The 15,053-nt window shown below is 47.2% G+C and overlaps 3 protein-coding genes and 3 non-coding genes across 10 annotated transcripts in view; 4 read left to right on the top strand and 2 right to left on the bottom strand.

Annotated features, from left to right (window-relative positions):
- plxdc1 (plexin domain containing 1) overlaps positions 1 to 2,325 on the bottom strand; it is a 67,819-nt gene extending 65,494 nt beyond the window's left edge. For 4 of the 5 annotated variants that reach the window (XM_088622700.1, XM_088622699.1, XM_088622702.1 and 1 more), the window contains exon 1: positions 2,186 to 2,325. The gene's annotated coding sequence lies outside the window, so the exon portion shown is untranslated. The remainder of the gene's footprint in view (positions 1 to 2,185) is intronic. The other variant, XM_088622703.1, reaches the window with a different exon arrangement.
- LOC148638688 (dickkopf-related protein 1-like) lies at positions 800 to 3,921 on the top strand. Its single transcript, XM_088622704.1, has 4 exons — positions 800 to 960; positions 2,163 to 2,337; positions 2,858 to 3,059; positions 3,707 to 3,921. Exons 1-4 carry the CDS (start codon positions 874 to 876, stop codon positions 3,765 to 3,767), a joined length of 525 nt encoding a protein of 174 aa, XP_088478830.1. The 5' UTR covers positions 800 to 873; the 3' UTR covers positions 3,768 to 3,921.
- A 2,075-nt stretch (positions 3,922 to 5,996) lies between these two features.
- Positions 5,997 to 6,068, top strand: trnac-gca (transfer RNA cysteine (anticodon GCA)). The gene has a single exon. It is a non-coding gene; the product is annotated as a tRNA-Cys (tRNA).
- Positions 6,069 to 6,799: 731 nt separating this feature from the next.
- On the top strand, positions 6,800 to 6,871 carry trnac-gca (transfer RNA cysteine (anticodon GCA)). The gene has a single exon. It is a non-coding gene; the product is annotated as a tRNA-Cys (tRNA).
- A 205-nt stretch (positions 6,872 to 7,076) lies between these two features.
- On the top strand, positions 7,077 to 7,148 carry trnac-gca (transfer RNA cysteine (anticodon GCA)). Its single transcript has one exon. It is a non-coding gene; the product is annotated as a tRNA-Cys (tRNA).
- Positions 7,149 to 8,562: 1,414 nt separating this feature from the next.
- Positions 8,563 to 13,754, bottom strand: arl5c (ARF like GTPase 5C). Its single transcript, XM_088623127.1, has 7 exons — positions 13,629 to 13,754; positions 13,129 to 13,203; positions 11,599 to 11,659; positions 10,528 to 10,675; positions 10,336 to 10,419; positions 9,857 to 10,008; positions 8,563 to 9,401 (listed from the first exon to the last, which is right to left on the bottom strand). The coding sequence occupies exons 1-7, from the start codon at positions 13,681 to 13,683 to the stop codon at positions 9,353 to 9,355; spliced, it is 624 nt and encodes a 207-aa protein (XP_088479253.1). The 5' UTR covers positions 13,684 to 13,754; the 3' UTR covers positions 8,563 to 9,352.
- Positions 13,755 to 15,053: the final 1,299 nt, after the last annotated feature.

The raw sequence follows: 15,053 nt of genomic DNA, 5'->3' as shown, positions 1-15,053 counted from the left end.
AGAATGCTGCACTAAGGTGAAACAGAACAAATTCAGTCCAAGTAACATTTTAAATTGTTCTGTGAAAGGTTCTTCTTTGAATGGGAAAATTGCAGATTTCAAATCATTCCAATTACACAAGACAGAGAAGTCGTAGCATAGTGTCGCCCTCCTGCATTCACAGGAAGTTAATTACTATCACTGAAAATTGCATTTAATGAGAATCTGGGCCTGACGCAGGCACTTTTGTAAATTGCTCTCAGCTTGAGGTCCAAGGCAGTTTATTTTTTGGAGAGGACAGGGTCAACAACGCAGGCCCTGGGGTTAGCAGATTGAAACAGGCGTCTTTTGTCTGCTTTGTCCAAACTCTTTCCAAACCGCGTTCGTTTCCCAGCAGCCCCACTGAGATGAGCCCATGTGGTCCATGTCTTGTCTATTGTGTGCCCTGCTGTCTGCATGTTGCCAACCCCCCCCAGCCCCTGCTGATAATTTTGCTCATCGTTTCCAGGAGGTGGTACAGGCAATTAAGCTAATCCATTAACAACTAATTGTTCCCTCCTACCCTGTGCCTTAGACAAACACTGTCGTGAGATAGAGAAAGGGCAGATCGGTCTATATAAGCCAGTGTTCTTTGGTCTGCCAGCCAAAGGCTACTGAGCTGCGTGAGAGGAATTCCTCAGCACCAGTTGGGATCTTAGCTCTCACATTCTTCCTCCTTCATCTTATTTTGCTTTACCGGGATAGAAATCCCGCAGATATTCTCTAACTCTTTGTGTCACTGCGAAGGGTTGCTTCCGGAGTCTGGAAATGTGCCGCGTTCCTGGGACACTGCACATCTGCCTGGCGGCTGTCTGTCTCACCTTGCCTTCAGTAAGGGGCCACATCTGGGCCTGGATGCTGTCGATCCCCTACAGCCCCCCTCAAGAAGGAGCACTTGTCCCTCAAGACACTACTCCCTCCTCCAGCGCCAGAAGCTCAACGGTGAGTCTGTCTGCTTCACTTTGCCTGGTTATTTCAGCTGCATCTCTCAGCCTTCCAGCTCTCTACTGTTATTTACACGTCTTTGTCAATTTTCTGAACAAAACTCACAGTATTTTCATTAATCCAGCAGCACTTGTATGTTTTTTGTAGTTATTGCATTCTTTTTCTAAATGAATGTCTATATTTGAGAAAATGTATTGCAAGTATCTGAATTACAGCTCACAAGCGACTCAATAACAGACACAGGACAGTAAATTAAAATGCACTAAATCTGGCTAAATCTGCCCCTACACCACAAGGCTTGCTTCCCCTAATGAATAAAGTTCAAAACATTCCTCAAACTTTTTTGTATGAAGGCTTTGTGAATATGAACCTCCAGTCAAATGTTGATGTTTGGTGAAGCACAAGAGGCTGTTTGCTTATCCCGCTCTCCCAGGGAGCAACCAATTAACAAAGTTATTTGTTTTGCCTGGTAGCAAATTGAAATACAACAGCTGCAGATAAACAGCAGTCTGTGTGCCAAAGACAGTTAAGGTTATCTATAGAAGTACGTTCCAGATCACTCTTGTTAGCCAAAAGCCTCATTCCTTAGCACAACAAAACATATTTCATGATTCTAAGTTTAATGGTTCATTTGCAAAAGTGCTCCCAAGGGGCTCTCATCTCTTCCTATTATATATCTCTTTCAATGGTTTGAGTGCTGAGTGCACTATTTGCTACAATGCCTCAGGCTTCACTGACAACTCTGTTACCAGCTCTTCAACATAGATACAAAGACATCTTTAAAGGCATTTAGAGTTTAAAGAGTTACTCTACTTCTATATAAATTGAAGTCTTCATCTATGTCTGATACAAGCTTACTTTTTTGGCAAATTCCCATGATCTCAAAACAGCATGCACTGGAATTGCTATCAATTACCCGATTAACTTTGGATAATTAAATTCTAAATTTATTTAGATAAATAAAATCTAAATTCCCTCAAGCAATAGGAAATGAGATAGGGACTGAGGTGCCGATATAACCCTCCTGAATCCTCACTCTTCCTCAAATCAACGCAACGTCACAATCCAAAGTCCTACAGTGGAACTTCACGAAACCTTAAGAGCTTTTACGTAAAGAGTGATGACCCTCTCTGAGGGGACAGTGTTTGTGTAAGTGCAGCACAGTGCCTGCTGACCAGGTCGATGTGTGTCTCTCTCAGGCGGTGTGTGATCATGACCGGACCTGTGGGAGGGGGTTCTCCTGTGACCGGCACTTCGGCCTGTGTGTCCCCCTGAAGCACGCTGGCCAGTACTGCAGGAGGGACGCCCAGTGTCTCCGCGGCCTGAGCTGCATGTTCGGAAAGTGCCACCGCAGCGTCCCAGAGGGCCAAGAAGGTACGACGGCCGACTGTGTCAGGCTTCGCTCTCTCGGGGAAAACACTCCTCTGTCGTCGGCAGCAAGCAGTCAGCCCATCAGTGGGAAGCCACTGCAGAGTAAAAGGAGAAAAAGCAATCCATTTTTTAATTTGAAATGCTTTAACAGTGTTTTTCAGCTACACACAAAAAACATGTTTTAAAGTTACCTCTTGCATAGCAAAGTACATACAACACACAGATGTGAATATTATTTTTAGTACCAAGACCAACTAGGGGAAAGAGGCTCAGTGCTGCCTTTACCTAGCCTAGAGGATGTACAAACACATTGCTTTTCTACGTGAGAGGCCGAACAAAAACAAGGAAGACAGAAATGTTTAAGCATTCCAGAACGCTCTTCTACTTTGTGAGCGGTGATGATGGTAACTTCAGAGAGCACCGTCTCCTGGGCAGAGTGTTCCTCTGTGTTGCTGCTGGAGAGGCCCAGTGTAGGTGTGTCACTGAGATGCCCTGTTCTCTCCCCCCCCCCCCCTCTGCCCAGGCGCGCGGTGCAAGCTGGACCGGGACTGCGGCAGCTCCATGTGCTGCGCGCGGCACCACGGCGAGAGCATCTGCAAGCGCCGCCTGCCGCTCGGGGCCAGCTGCTTCGTGCCGGACGGCGGGCTGGCGTTCAGCATCAACCAGATCTGCCCGTGCGACGAGGGGCTGCTGTGCCGCCAAGCAGCTGCGAACGCCAGGCGAGAGTAAGAGCCGCGGAGTCTCCTATTTCCAGGCACGCCGCTCTCGGCAACAGGAACTGTGTCAGCAGCTCTTTGCTAAAACTACAGCTGAAAACCTCTTGTCTGATCCTTAAGGCCGTCTCCGTCGCATTTTACCACACTAGAGCACAGTCAAAACAAAAAAGCTACAGATATCCACCAGAGTGCTCACAGTACATGGGCTCTGCTTCTAACATCTCCTCTAGCACAAGAACTTGACCGATCTCAGGACAGCCACAGATTCCAGGTCGTCTTGACTCTCTGAAGGGTTGACAGTCTTCAGAAATCTTGCCACAGAAGTGACAAACAATAGGAGGTCGTTCTGGTTGAGTTCACAGGGGGGGCACCCCGCCTTAAAAACAGCACCTCTTGATCAGTGATCAAAAAAGCTCTAGGCCTGACAGCATTTCTAAGCAACACCCACTCCATGAAAACAGAGTCACGGCTTCTCAAAACAAAGGCAAAAATGAAAAACTTGGCCATCAAACATTATAAATATGTGTGGGTTTCCGCTTAGATATAAACTTTTGCAATCTGCCTGTTTTATTCTTCTTTAATTATTTAACTGCCTGGCTGAAAAAAACCTCTGTAAAATGCCCTTGATAATTTATTCTTTCTCTGTTTTCTACAAGGAAAGAGTTTGTATACCGTCCTGAACCTGAGAACTGGAAATGCCAAGCACCACCTGCCTGAAGACTTCCACCTCCCGCCTCTTCAACAGCCCCTATTTATTCTGTAAATTAAATGTAAATACTGGGACTTAATGTATATTATATGAAAAATCCTATATTTGTATGGCACACTTTGCCAATGTACAATATATACTATATATGAAGAAGTTTTTTATTCTCTGTTCTGTACATAGTTATTACATGTGAAATTAAACTTTAAAAGAAAAGTAGTCTTGTTGTTTATTAATTTACAGTCCTGCAATGAAGGGATTTAAACCCACAGCCTGTACAACATCCAGCCATTTTCTAACCAGCTCTTCCAGTTCAGGGTCATGGGGGAGCTGGAGCCCCTACCAGCAAGCAATGGACACAAGGCAGGACACACCCTGGACAGTCCATCAAGGGCACACACACTCCAACCACGGCCAACTTTCCCAGAAGGTCATTTTAACCTGTGTCTCTGGGTTTTGGGAGGAAAGCAGAGCACCCAGAGGAAACCCACACCAACATGGAAAACATGGTAACCCACACAAAAACCACGTAAAGGGTTGACTTAGGTCTCTTTCACAAACAGTAAGGCCTTAAAACTTTAGAAACAAAGGGGGAAAAACAAAAACAGGATTTCAGCCTTTTCACCATATGAGCACAGATGCCTTCTTGCGCAAAGGAAGTCTCACCTGAAATCTAAAATCTGTTCTTTGCAGCGCTTTAGTATAGCACTCAGGCTAGAAGATGACTGCTCTGTCAACCTTAATTAGCTACAAAAGAAATAATATCTACAGAACCATTATATTTGACCCCCTAAAGAACTATCCAGACCAGGTTTCGTATTGGGGTGCACCATGAGGTTAGAAGGCCATTTATGGGACAGGGACATCAGTGTGCAAAAAGTTTGGGGGAACAGACTTGGTTTAATTCTTAATTAGGTTTACAGTATTTCAATATCAGGTCTAGGACTCCCCTACCTCCTCTTACTTTTAGTTGTAGACATTTCTGTCCAAGAAACAGGCTTTGTCTCATTATTCATTCTTGATCCAGGGGTACGTCATTTGAAACGTGACAGGAAGACTTTTGTTACTCTGAATTCGACAGGAAACCATACTAAAGCTATTCAGATAAGTATTAAATAATGTATTTGTTTGGGGTTTTTCGTTTTATGTGTTTTCCTAATAATAGGGACCCTGTCCGTCTGGAAACCGGGTGGATGGTAACGCTGATAATATCAGTAATACTCTACTTAAACCAAGGCCCGTTACCTTATTTATCAAGACGGTGGCCATGCTTCGCCTCAGTTTAAATCAGAGTATGGTCTTGTTGATTGTGAGACACGTACAATATACGTATCTCCAGGGACACCCATCATTATTATGTGCGTTAGAATCGTAAGTGCAGACTACAATTCGTCGATTACGAGCCGAGGCAAAATTACACTTGAAATGAGCAAGTCCTAAATAAACTACGTCCCGAATTGGACAAGAAAACTGTCAAAGTTTTACTGGAAGATAAAGACAAAATGCGCCCTCCGTCACATCTTTGACGTCCACGTTAACTTTCTTTCTGTTCCAGGAGGTGGTACGATAACCTCATACCTTCGTCCTTTTTTTTTCTTTTGTTGTTGTTGTTCTGTCGTGGTTTAATCCTCCGTTTTCTGACCTTTTCCGTCCGTCAAACCTCCAAAGTCTGCTTCCCGGCGTCTCGAGCGGCTACGGCTAGCCCGCGGACGCCCGCTCGAGACCGCAGCTGAGGGTCTCAGTCGTGAGAGAAGCGGCAGTAAAGTGCTCGCGCGTGCGTTCAGGTAGCTGAGCGGTTAGCACGCCCGACTGCTGCACTAGCGGTGCCGGTTCGGTCCCGGCTCCTTCGAGAGTGTTATCTGCTCCCGTTGAAATTTAGTAAAATGGTGTAAATCGTTTAGCACCTTCATGAAAAAAGTGTTGCTTACGGGGATAAAAGGAATCAGTCTGGGAGTTTTAAACCTCTTTTAATAAAAGCAGAGGTACAGTACTGTCAGCCACGTCTGAGCGATCAGTTTATTTATATAAAGGACAACACTATGTTGTATGTGTTGTTAGTATATTAGAATCGCGTCCAACGAACAATTCGATATCAGAATGACATAAAAAAAACGTGCACATTCTCTGCAACAGATCTCGCTGCCGGCGCCTGTCTTGTGCACGAGTGTCGCTCCTGTGTTGTCACGGGCCGTTGGTATTGTTCACGCAGATCACACACAGACGCCGGTGACTGCTGCGTCGGGGGTATAGCTCAGTGGTAGAGCATTTGACTGCAGATCAAGAGGTCCCCGGTTCAAATCCGGGTGCCCCCTGTGACCTCTCGTCTTTTGGTTAGTTTCGTGTATTGATCAAATTTGTAATTCCGTCTGACGGTACCAAGGCAGTATCTTGTCTTATTAATTTTGCTTTAAAAAAATCAGCCAGCCCTGTGTTAGGGGTGTCATTAAAACGGCGTCTTAATGGTGATCAAATTCTTCCCTTCAACAGCCTCAGCACCGTTTCTTTGGCAATACTGTCACCTTGCGGCGCCGGGGTACATTTCATCAATAACACGGAAGTAAATATAACCAAGCGTGTGAGCAATATTTAATAATATTATAATATGTTTTGACCCAAACTTCCGCCTCACATGCCGAGTTTAATGATTTTTTACAAATCCTGTTTCGAGTGGTAAATTCAAACTTCCTTGCACCGCGTACGTAATCACACCTTAGTGATACAGGTCATTATATATGCATACGTGCAACGTCTTACAAGACTGTGAGGTACAGTTCAAACACGCAATGAAAAATAAACACTTTAGAACACAGAAAAGGGGGGTAATAGACGCTCTCGTATCTTCCAGACATCTGATGTACACTGTTCGGAAGCGGATAACGCGGTGCTTTCTGAAAAACGGAAATCAGCCTCCTGCGTGTTAATAACGGCGTGTAGTAATTAGTCAGCTGTTACAGCTTTCTGTAGGGGGAAGAGCAGTGCTTTTGTCGCAGATTTAACACTGTGGAGGAACTAGGCCGGGTCCCGAGGTAGCAAAGGTATGTGTGGGGGTATAGCTCAGTGGTAGAGCATTTGACTGCAGATCAAGAGGTCCCCGGTTCAAATCCGGGTGCCCCCTGTGTCCTGATTTTCTACGTACTTCTTTTGTCTCTTTCCCTACTTATTAATACCATGTTGACAACACCAGACCTTGATGAATTATCCTTTTATTGCAAAGAGGAAGTGCAAATAATTTGATCACACATAAAACACTGCAGCGAGACGAGATACCTGTACAGGTGAGATCACACTGAGGCAAAGGTGACAAAGAGCCGGAGCAGTGTGGGGGTATAGCTCAGTGGTAGAGCATTTGACTGCAGATCAAGAGGTCCCCGGTTCAAATCCGGGTGCCCCCTGTGTCACTCAAACTTTTGATTAATAATAATTGCTTACACTTATATAGCGCTTTTCTGGACACTCCACTCAAATGGCTTTTACAGGTAATGGGGATCCCCTCCAGCACCACTAGTGTGCAGCCCCACCTGGATGATGCGACGGCAGCCATAGTGCGCCAGAACGCTCCCCACACACCAGCTCTCAGTGGGGAGGAGAGCAGAGTGATGAAGCCAGTTCAGAGATGTGGATTATTAGGAGGCCATGATTGGTAAAGGCCAGTGGGAAATTTAGCCAGGACACTGGGGTTACACCCCTACTCTTTTCGAGAAAAGCTCTGGGATTTGTAATGACCACAGAGAGTCAGGACCTCGGTTTTACGTCTCATCTCGTTTTGAAATGTGTCCTGTAAGTACATGGATTGATTGTCTTACTAAGATACTGTAATACTGCTTAAAACAATCAGCCAGCCCCCTGTTTAGGGTGACTGGGTTAGGGCAAATCAAGGTGCCTCCCGCATTATCATATCCTGTATTTACTTCATTTGTCTCTTTTAACCTATAAATCCCTGTTTGACAATCCCAGATTCATTTTTTGCACTGTATTGAGGAACTGCAAATGATATGATGGCACATAAAACAAAGTACAGGAATTCAACAGCTGTGTAGGTGAGATCACACTCACCCAAGACAGCACACCATAGCCATGGGGGTAGAGCTCAGTGGTAGAGAGCATTTAACTGCAGATCAAGAGGTCCCCAGTTCAAATCTGGGTGCCCTGTCTGTATGTGACTTTTGTTTCCTATCTGTGAACACCATGTTGATGATTTTTTCCATGTATTGTCATATCATTTTAATGAGGTGCTACAAATCACCTGTACAGGTGAAGAAAGACCAAGGCTTATGGAGGTATAGCTCAGTGGTAGAGCATTTGATTTCAGATCAAGAGGTCCTCTGTTCAAATCTAAGTACCCCCCCCCTCAGTCCCGTTGTGTTTTTGTTCTGCTATGCCATGCATTGTCTAACCATTAAGGTACATAATTAACAACCACATACAAATCACTACAGCCTTCTACAAAATCATGCCAAACTGTCATCACCTCTGCCGCAACATACAACAACGAAATGAAACACTGAGATTTCAGCAAAAAAAGAAATAATTACGACAACCACTGACATAATCCCTTTCCCTGACTCAGGGGAAACCACTGACCTCCAGAGGCCCTGTGGAAAAAACAAACTCTGTGCACAGACGCAGCAGGCAGGGTCTGTGATAATGTGCAAACAGGCCGGATGTGATGCTGGCTGTGGTTAGTATCTGGTGGCTGTTCGTTATGTATTGCTGCCATTTTTTTTTGTGCTTCTAAACAGGTCAAACCTTTTCAGAGCTACAGCCGGATCCTCACTGCGGAGGAAAAAAAAACAAACAGCAGCAACATTGGTTTTCAAAAAACAACTTGTAACACTGGCATTTATTTTGCATGTAAAAAAAAAACACCTTTACAACATGCTCATTGTCCCGCAACACTGGAGTAATTCACAGAACATACTTGGAGGACGCTTTTTGTCCGACAAAGAGATCATCTTCACGTGCAAAGAAAAAAAGCTGATAGATTTTCACAGGTAAAAATTAAAAACAGACAACAGCGGCACATGTCCCGTTTTCAAAGTCAATAGTCAGACGTCTGATTTCAGAATGAGGCTCATCAGCACACACTCTGGAATAAAGTCAATGCACAAAACTAGACAGACGATACAAACACTGGCTAGCAGTTCTGCATGCTCAAGTCAGTACCAAAATTCCAGTCCCCTGTACCCACGCCGATCAGTTCCTGCTGGCACAGTCAGTATTACGGACCACATGGGCCAGTCACTGACATCCATGGTGATCCACAAGTGCAGTAAACCAGATCTGTGGACTGAAGTCACGTGATAGCAGCTCAGGAGCGGGCCAGGCTGCTGATGCTCTGCCCCCGGACCCCTCTCTCCCCAGGCCCAGCCCAGACACTGCCCCCCTGCCACAGCGTGAGGGCACACAAACACTCCCAGCGCCTGTGCAGAACCCAGGCCGGCAGAAATACTGATCGATGCGCAGAAAAGCAACTCCAGTCCTGCCCGGCTCAGCCGGGAGTCGGTTCCAGGTCACAGGGACCAGCAGCTCCTGCTCGGCCGCGGAAATCGGTTCCTTCCAGCGCCGCGCGCCGGCATCTCGGGGCGGCAGCGGGGGCCTAGCTCGCTAGGACCCGGGACCTCATCCAGTCCAGGCTGGCCAGCAAGCTGCGGGAGAGCAGTGGACACAGCGGTCAGGGAACACACCCGCACAGCGGAAGACCCGAATCCCCGGCTTCTGAGTGAACTGAGCTGAATCCAGATACCAGCCCCTCAGCCCCCCATCTGTACTGTAAGCCAGCTCTCACCTCTGCCTCTCACACACTGTTTTCTCTCTCAGTCCGCTCCACCCCTCTCCACGCTGCCACCAACATTTATACCTGAATCTGTCCATTCTTTCCTTGCTTCACCCAACACAGCCTTTCAGTCCACTGAATTCACTGCGTTTATACGGAGTTTATTAGCGTAAAGGGTCCCAAAGCTTCACCTACAGAGGGAGCCCACTTGATCTGCCGACTGACAGAGGCCTCTGTGCAGAGCCCTGGCTTTCGCTGGAAGCCTCCCAGCCTCGCTCTGGACCGGACCGGACCGGACCGCGGTCACGCACGCTCCCTGGGACTCACCCCTCTCCAGTCAGGGCACAGCAGGCCTGGATGTGCCAGGAGTGACCAGTGATGGAGCTCAGGGTCAGGCAGCTGGAGATCTCGGAGGCAGTCATGGAGTTCTTCATGTCCTGCTTGTTGGCCAAGATCAACACAGCTGCGTTCTGGAGCTCCTAGGGGGGAGAATTCAGGAGGGGAGAGGTCAGAGAGGGAGAGAGGAGGGAGGGACTCTGTACCGACACGTAACTTGTTTTTGCTTGGTTTGTTTTTTCCTAACCCTCTCTTCTGAACCTACTGCTTCCCACTGAAGTTGTTCGCCGTGAGTCTCTGTGTTATGCATCCTTGTTCGCAAGGGACTCGTGTTGAGTTTGTAGCCCTCAGCCTTGGGGACACCCCTTGCCCAGTGCCAGCACTGTCTGTACTCTCACTCACTGGCCCGTCGAAGGCCCTCTCGGTGACAGACCAATCCACATAGCCCACAGCGCCACCCGGTGGCGTACCTCATGCGCAAGCATCCTGTGGAGCTCCTCCTTGGTGAGCGTGAGCCGTTCTCGGTCAGTGCTGTCCACCACCAGGATCACAATCTGAGGAGGGAGAGAGACAGCAGGGTGAGCATTTGCTACAGGCCTGAAGAAGGCGAGCCGGAGTTTTGATGGCCGTGAGGCCACACTGCGGTGTGCTGGGGGCTGTACCTCAGTGTTGCAGTAGTAGGCGCTCCAGGTGGCCCGTAGGTTCTCCTGACCGCTGATATCCCACACCAGGAAGCGGGTGTTTCGCACGGAGATCTCCTCCACATTGCTGCCGATGGTGGGCGAGGTGTGGACTGCCTCCTTCGTTAGGCTGAGAGAGGAGAGGAGAGGAGGGGGGGGCGTGTTAATACAGGAGACGTCAACAGAGTGCAAGGAGAGAGACGGAGGGGAAGTGGGAACCAGCTAGCACGTGCTCAGATCCCAGCTGAATCGTGCTGCACTGGTGTCGTCATGTTGGTACCGTGTCAAACTGGAGATCGTTTCACACAGTTAAAAATAGGCAGCCAGTCCATTCACGGGGGTCAATGCCACACAGATACTAGCACAGAGAGGGAAGGTCAATGCCCAGAGGATTCCAAAACCATGCACCAGGGGGTAAGTGGGTATAAAACCTCACACGCATTGGACCTGAAAGAAAGGGCTCAGTAATCAGACTTTGGGGGCTCTTGGGGCTCTGGGGGCGGCGCTAGTGGGGCCAATAGAGGGCGCTCACCCTGCAGTCTGTGTGGGTCCTAATGCCCCAGTGCAGTGACGTACACAGTAGAAGAGCACAATACTGCAAAAAAAGGTGTTGCCCTTTGGGTTAGATGTAAAACTGAGGTCCTGACTCTCTGTGGTCATTACAAATCCCAAGGCATTTCTCCAAAAGAGGAGGGGTGTTAACCCTGGTGTCCTGACCAAATTTCCCCCTGGCCTTAACAAATCATGGCCTCCTAATAATCCCCATCTCTGAACTGGCTTCATCACTCTGCTCCCCTCCCCACTGAGAGCTGGTGTGTGGGGAGCATACTGAACCATCATCCAGGTGGGGCTGCACACTGGTGGTGGTGGAGGGGAGTCCCCACTATCTGTACAGCACTTTGAGTCAAGTGTCAAGAAAAAGGCTATGCAAGTGTAAGGAATCACTATTATTTGAGGAACACAGCAACCTAATTTCATGATATAAAAGATTCTGCGTGAATGGAAAAAAAAAATCTTAAGGAGTCATGAAATGAAGTAGTGATTTCTACTCACAACTGGTAGAGGATGGTGGTCTTGCCTGCATTGTCCAGTCCTACAAGGATCACCTTGTGCTCTGTGAACGGAAAACGGAAGCGTCAGAGCACAGCAGCGACATGAGTGAGACTGGCAGCGTCTGCTGCCCCCTATCGGCAGAGCTCAGACTCTGCCACCTCCACGACATTCCTCTGGAGAAGAAAGGTTAGTTACTATTGGAGGAACAACCCCAGAAGTACTAACCAAGAAGCCCTGAAGCTCTTTCTCCCCGTCCTTAAAGCAGACCTCAGACCTTAGACCTCAGTGGTGCGATGAACAAGCCTGAAGGAAGTTTTCCCTCTTGTAAAAAGGAATTACATCGCAGGCCCGTCACAACGAAATCGTACTCAGAGGTCATAAGACAGACTTCCTACCGTCAAACCTAGGACATTTTCTCTATATGACCCAGCGGATATCATTGTCCAGTTTCAAAGCTATGAGTCAGCTCAGTTAGAAGAATTCCAAGTGTGCTACTGCCCAGGACACTCTGCAAGGCACTCCAGACAGACAGGCAGGGCTCGGAGGAGAGCTGCTCTCAACACCGCTGGGAATTACAGCACAGCGGCGAGCGCCGGAAACAGACAAGCAGCTGCAGGCGGCACTGTCATCACGCTGGAAACAGACTCGCCGGATCCCTGCCCCGACCCCGAGGATGTCACATCTGTCGCCGTGGTCCCAGGGGCAGGCGGAGTCCGGCCCAGGGGTCGGAGGTCAAGCGTCCTCGGAGGACAGGAGCGTTGCCATAGCAACCGCTTCCGGAACATCTGTCCCCGAAGGCCTCGGTCACACGGGATCTTTGAGACACGGTCCCTCCGACTTGGGCTCCTTCCGAGCAGCTGCCGGGGCTGTGCACGGCTCAGACAAAACTGCTTTACAGCCTTAAACCTTCACCGAGCTCTGAGGGCTCCGACCTCCGCTGCTGTCCGGGGGAACTCTAAGCTTTCAGCTTCAACTGCTTTGAAGCTTTTCTCTTCCTCAGAAGCCTAACTGTGTTCATGCAACATCATGTAAGCAAGTGATTTTTTTTAAAAAAAATATAAATATACAATAATAAAGGCCTTCCACATTGTGACTGCAACGACTGGACGCTGAACTTTTTTTTTTCTTCACCAGCTGCCGTCATTTTCCTCTTGCTGTGAATAATTTAGCATTAGAGTTTTGAAATCGCCAGGGGCTCTTTAATTAGCTCCTGCAACAATAACTGATCACCGTGTTCAGTGACACCCTCCCTCGCTTAGCAAAAAGAGAAACGTATCACTACTTCGGCGCATTGTAATAGCGACTTTATTTAAATCTCGATGATATTCCAGTGTCATGTAAAACTGATGAGTATATACCATATATATATTATGTAATCGCTGTCAATGTAAAACATGGGACTTTTAACCAATTTCTACGATTATTTTGTGGGCATCAGAGCCCGTGTTTGTTACTGGCTCTCTGGTACTGGAGTCTGACACCTTTACGCCGCGACACGGCGTTAAACACGGTAGCAATTAAAATTCTTACCTCTGTCTCCGAAGATTGTCATTAATTTCGTAAAGAGAAGTCCCATTGTCTGGGTGACGAGTCTTTGTTTATATGCTTAGAAAATAAAACAAAAATCGGTAGAGTCAGTAGAAAAAGGCTTCACCGGCGAGGCAAGAGGGGGTCTCCAAACACACGAAGCCGATTCGAGTGCCGCTGAGGTCGGTTAATTTCTCCACTCCGAGCCGGGAGACACCGCTCGACACCGGTGCAGGATCGGAAATGTCAAATCAAATGAAACAATAATGAACTAAAGCAGCCAGCTACACAACGGGCAGACGTCGCTTCGGCTGACGTGAAATCCGAGCGCTAGAAGGACACAACTAGCCCACACGATAAAATATAAATATAATATGCACACACGTTCCGCCTGCGACAGCCGAGCTGATTCAGTTCAAATGAATGTCAACAGGGGAAGAAAATGCATTTATGAGCAAAGTCAACAGGAAAGTTTCGAGCGCGTTTCAATTCTATGACATCACCTTTTGCGTTTCTCCTCCTGCCGACGTCTGGGAAGCCCGGCTGCCTGAGGCACATCGCTACGTCACGGAACACGGGCGTGCACGGAAACGCGCAGGGGGGCGTGGTCAACGGACACGCATAGTCAGTAACTCCGAGTGGGTGTGGTCTAAACAGCATAAGATTCGTGATTGGCTACTGTGCCGGTTACAACCATACCAAGTTAAGTTGATCTGCAGAGGGGGCGGGGCGGGATGGTGCTCCACCTTTTTCTCCTCTTCTAGGGGAATTTTTGTCACGTGAGTTGTTTGTTTTGTTCAGAGGACTAGGGAATTACTCGGGGGAAATTTTTAAAGTAACGAAAGTGTCGAAGGCAGTGATTTACGATAAAAAGTTTCTGGAACTACACACCTGCAGTTTTCCTTCTAAGAAATAGCTTCTTAATAAGACCATGGTTACCTTTTGTAAACCCATTTACAATACATGTATATCAGGTGCTATGTTAGAAAGCTAACCAACTCTCACCGTTTAAGGAGAAAAGCAGATAAAAAACTATTTCCGATTTGTCCTTTGTTTTTCCTTGCACTAATCAAGTTTAAAGAGCTTCGTTTTTGCATGACCAGTAAATAGTGTTATCAGGCGCTAATAATTGCTGAACATTTACAAACATTCAGGCCAATAACTATTATGTGACAGGCTCACTCTGTTCCTCAGGTGATGACAGAAAATCACACACTGGACTTCAGTTCTGTTGGGATTCCTCCCACTCCTCCAGGAGGACAGGAACTGCAGCTGTGGGAATTTTGGGATTAGATTCGTTCTTTTGGGGACAAATGGTTAACTCCAGAGTTTCTTGCAGTGCATCTCTGTCTGGGTTTCTCCCTGCTAGCAACGGGAGCACAGCCTGTCCTCTCTGGGCAAGGCGTGCCTGTGTCCACTGAGCCTCTATCTGCGTAGCACAGTCTTCCTGCATTTGTCCAGTTTCTGTTTCCATTCCCAGTCTAGGGACTATTTTTCATCAGGTTTTACATTCTGAAAGGAAATGAAGTCTGTTCCAAACTGTGACTGTCTTCTTCCAAAAATCAGGTGTGTGCTTTATGAACATTCACTGAGATATACCATGCTACGGATAAAACCATGGTCAAATTAAGGAAAATGTTCCTCTATTCAAAGGTAAAACCATAAACTGCAAAACCTATAGTGCAAAATAACCATTGGAACTGTCATAGCTTGAATTCTCCTTTAGGAGAGCAGTAGCTGTGGAAGACAGCCTGTCCTTGCTGGAAGCGTCTCTAAACACTGTACTTGCAAATAAATGACCGTTTCCTTCAATACATTTACAAAAATCAAGTTAGGAGAGAATTTTTAAAAAATGATAACCTGTAACGGATCCAATAATTTCGGAATTCTCCCGCCAACATGTGAGTGCGTTCGACTGAAAAAACGTC

Source organism: Lepisosteus platostomus, chromosome 28, assembly GCF_059453375.1.
Source record: "Lepisosteus platostomus isolate fLepPlt1 chromosome 28, fLepPlt1.hap1, whole genome shotgun sequence".
Lineage (NCBI taxonomy): Eukaryota > Metazoa > Chordata > Actinopteri > Semionotiformes > Lepisosteidae > Lepisosteus > Lepisosteus platostomus.
This window is presented reverse-complemented; position numbering and strand designations above follow the sequence as displayed.

Bases quoted from the DNA above. Each gene is read 5' to 3' on its own strand.
- LOC148638688 (XM_088622704.1), top strand. From the start codon at position 874: ATGCTGTCGATCCCCTACAGCCCCCCTCAAGAAGGAGCACTTGTCCCT. The intron at 2,338-2,857 runs GTACGACGGCCG...CCCTCTGCCCAG, and splicing joins CGTCCCAGAGGGCCAAGAAG to GCGCGCGGTGCAAGCTGGAC. The intron at 3,060-3,706 runs GTAAGAGCCGCG...GTTTTCTACAAG, and splicing joins GCTGCGAACGCCAGGCGAGA to GAAAGAGTTTGTATACCGTC.
- arl5c (XM_088623127.1), bottom strand. From the start codon at position 13,683: ATGTGCCTCAGGCAGCCGGGCTTCCCAGACGTCGGCAGGAGGAGAAAC. The intron at 11,660-13,128 runs GTAAGAATTTTA...TTCCGTTCACAG, and splicing joins GACAATCTTCGGAGACAGAG to AGCACAAGGTGATCCTTGTA. The intron at 10,676-11,598 runs GTGAGTAGAAAT...CTCCTCTCTCAG, and splicing joins ACCACCATCCTCTACCAGTT to CCTAACGAAGGAGGCAGTCC.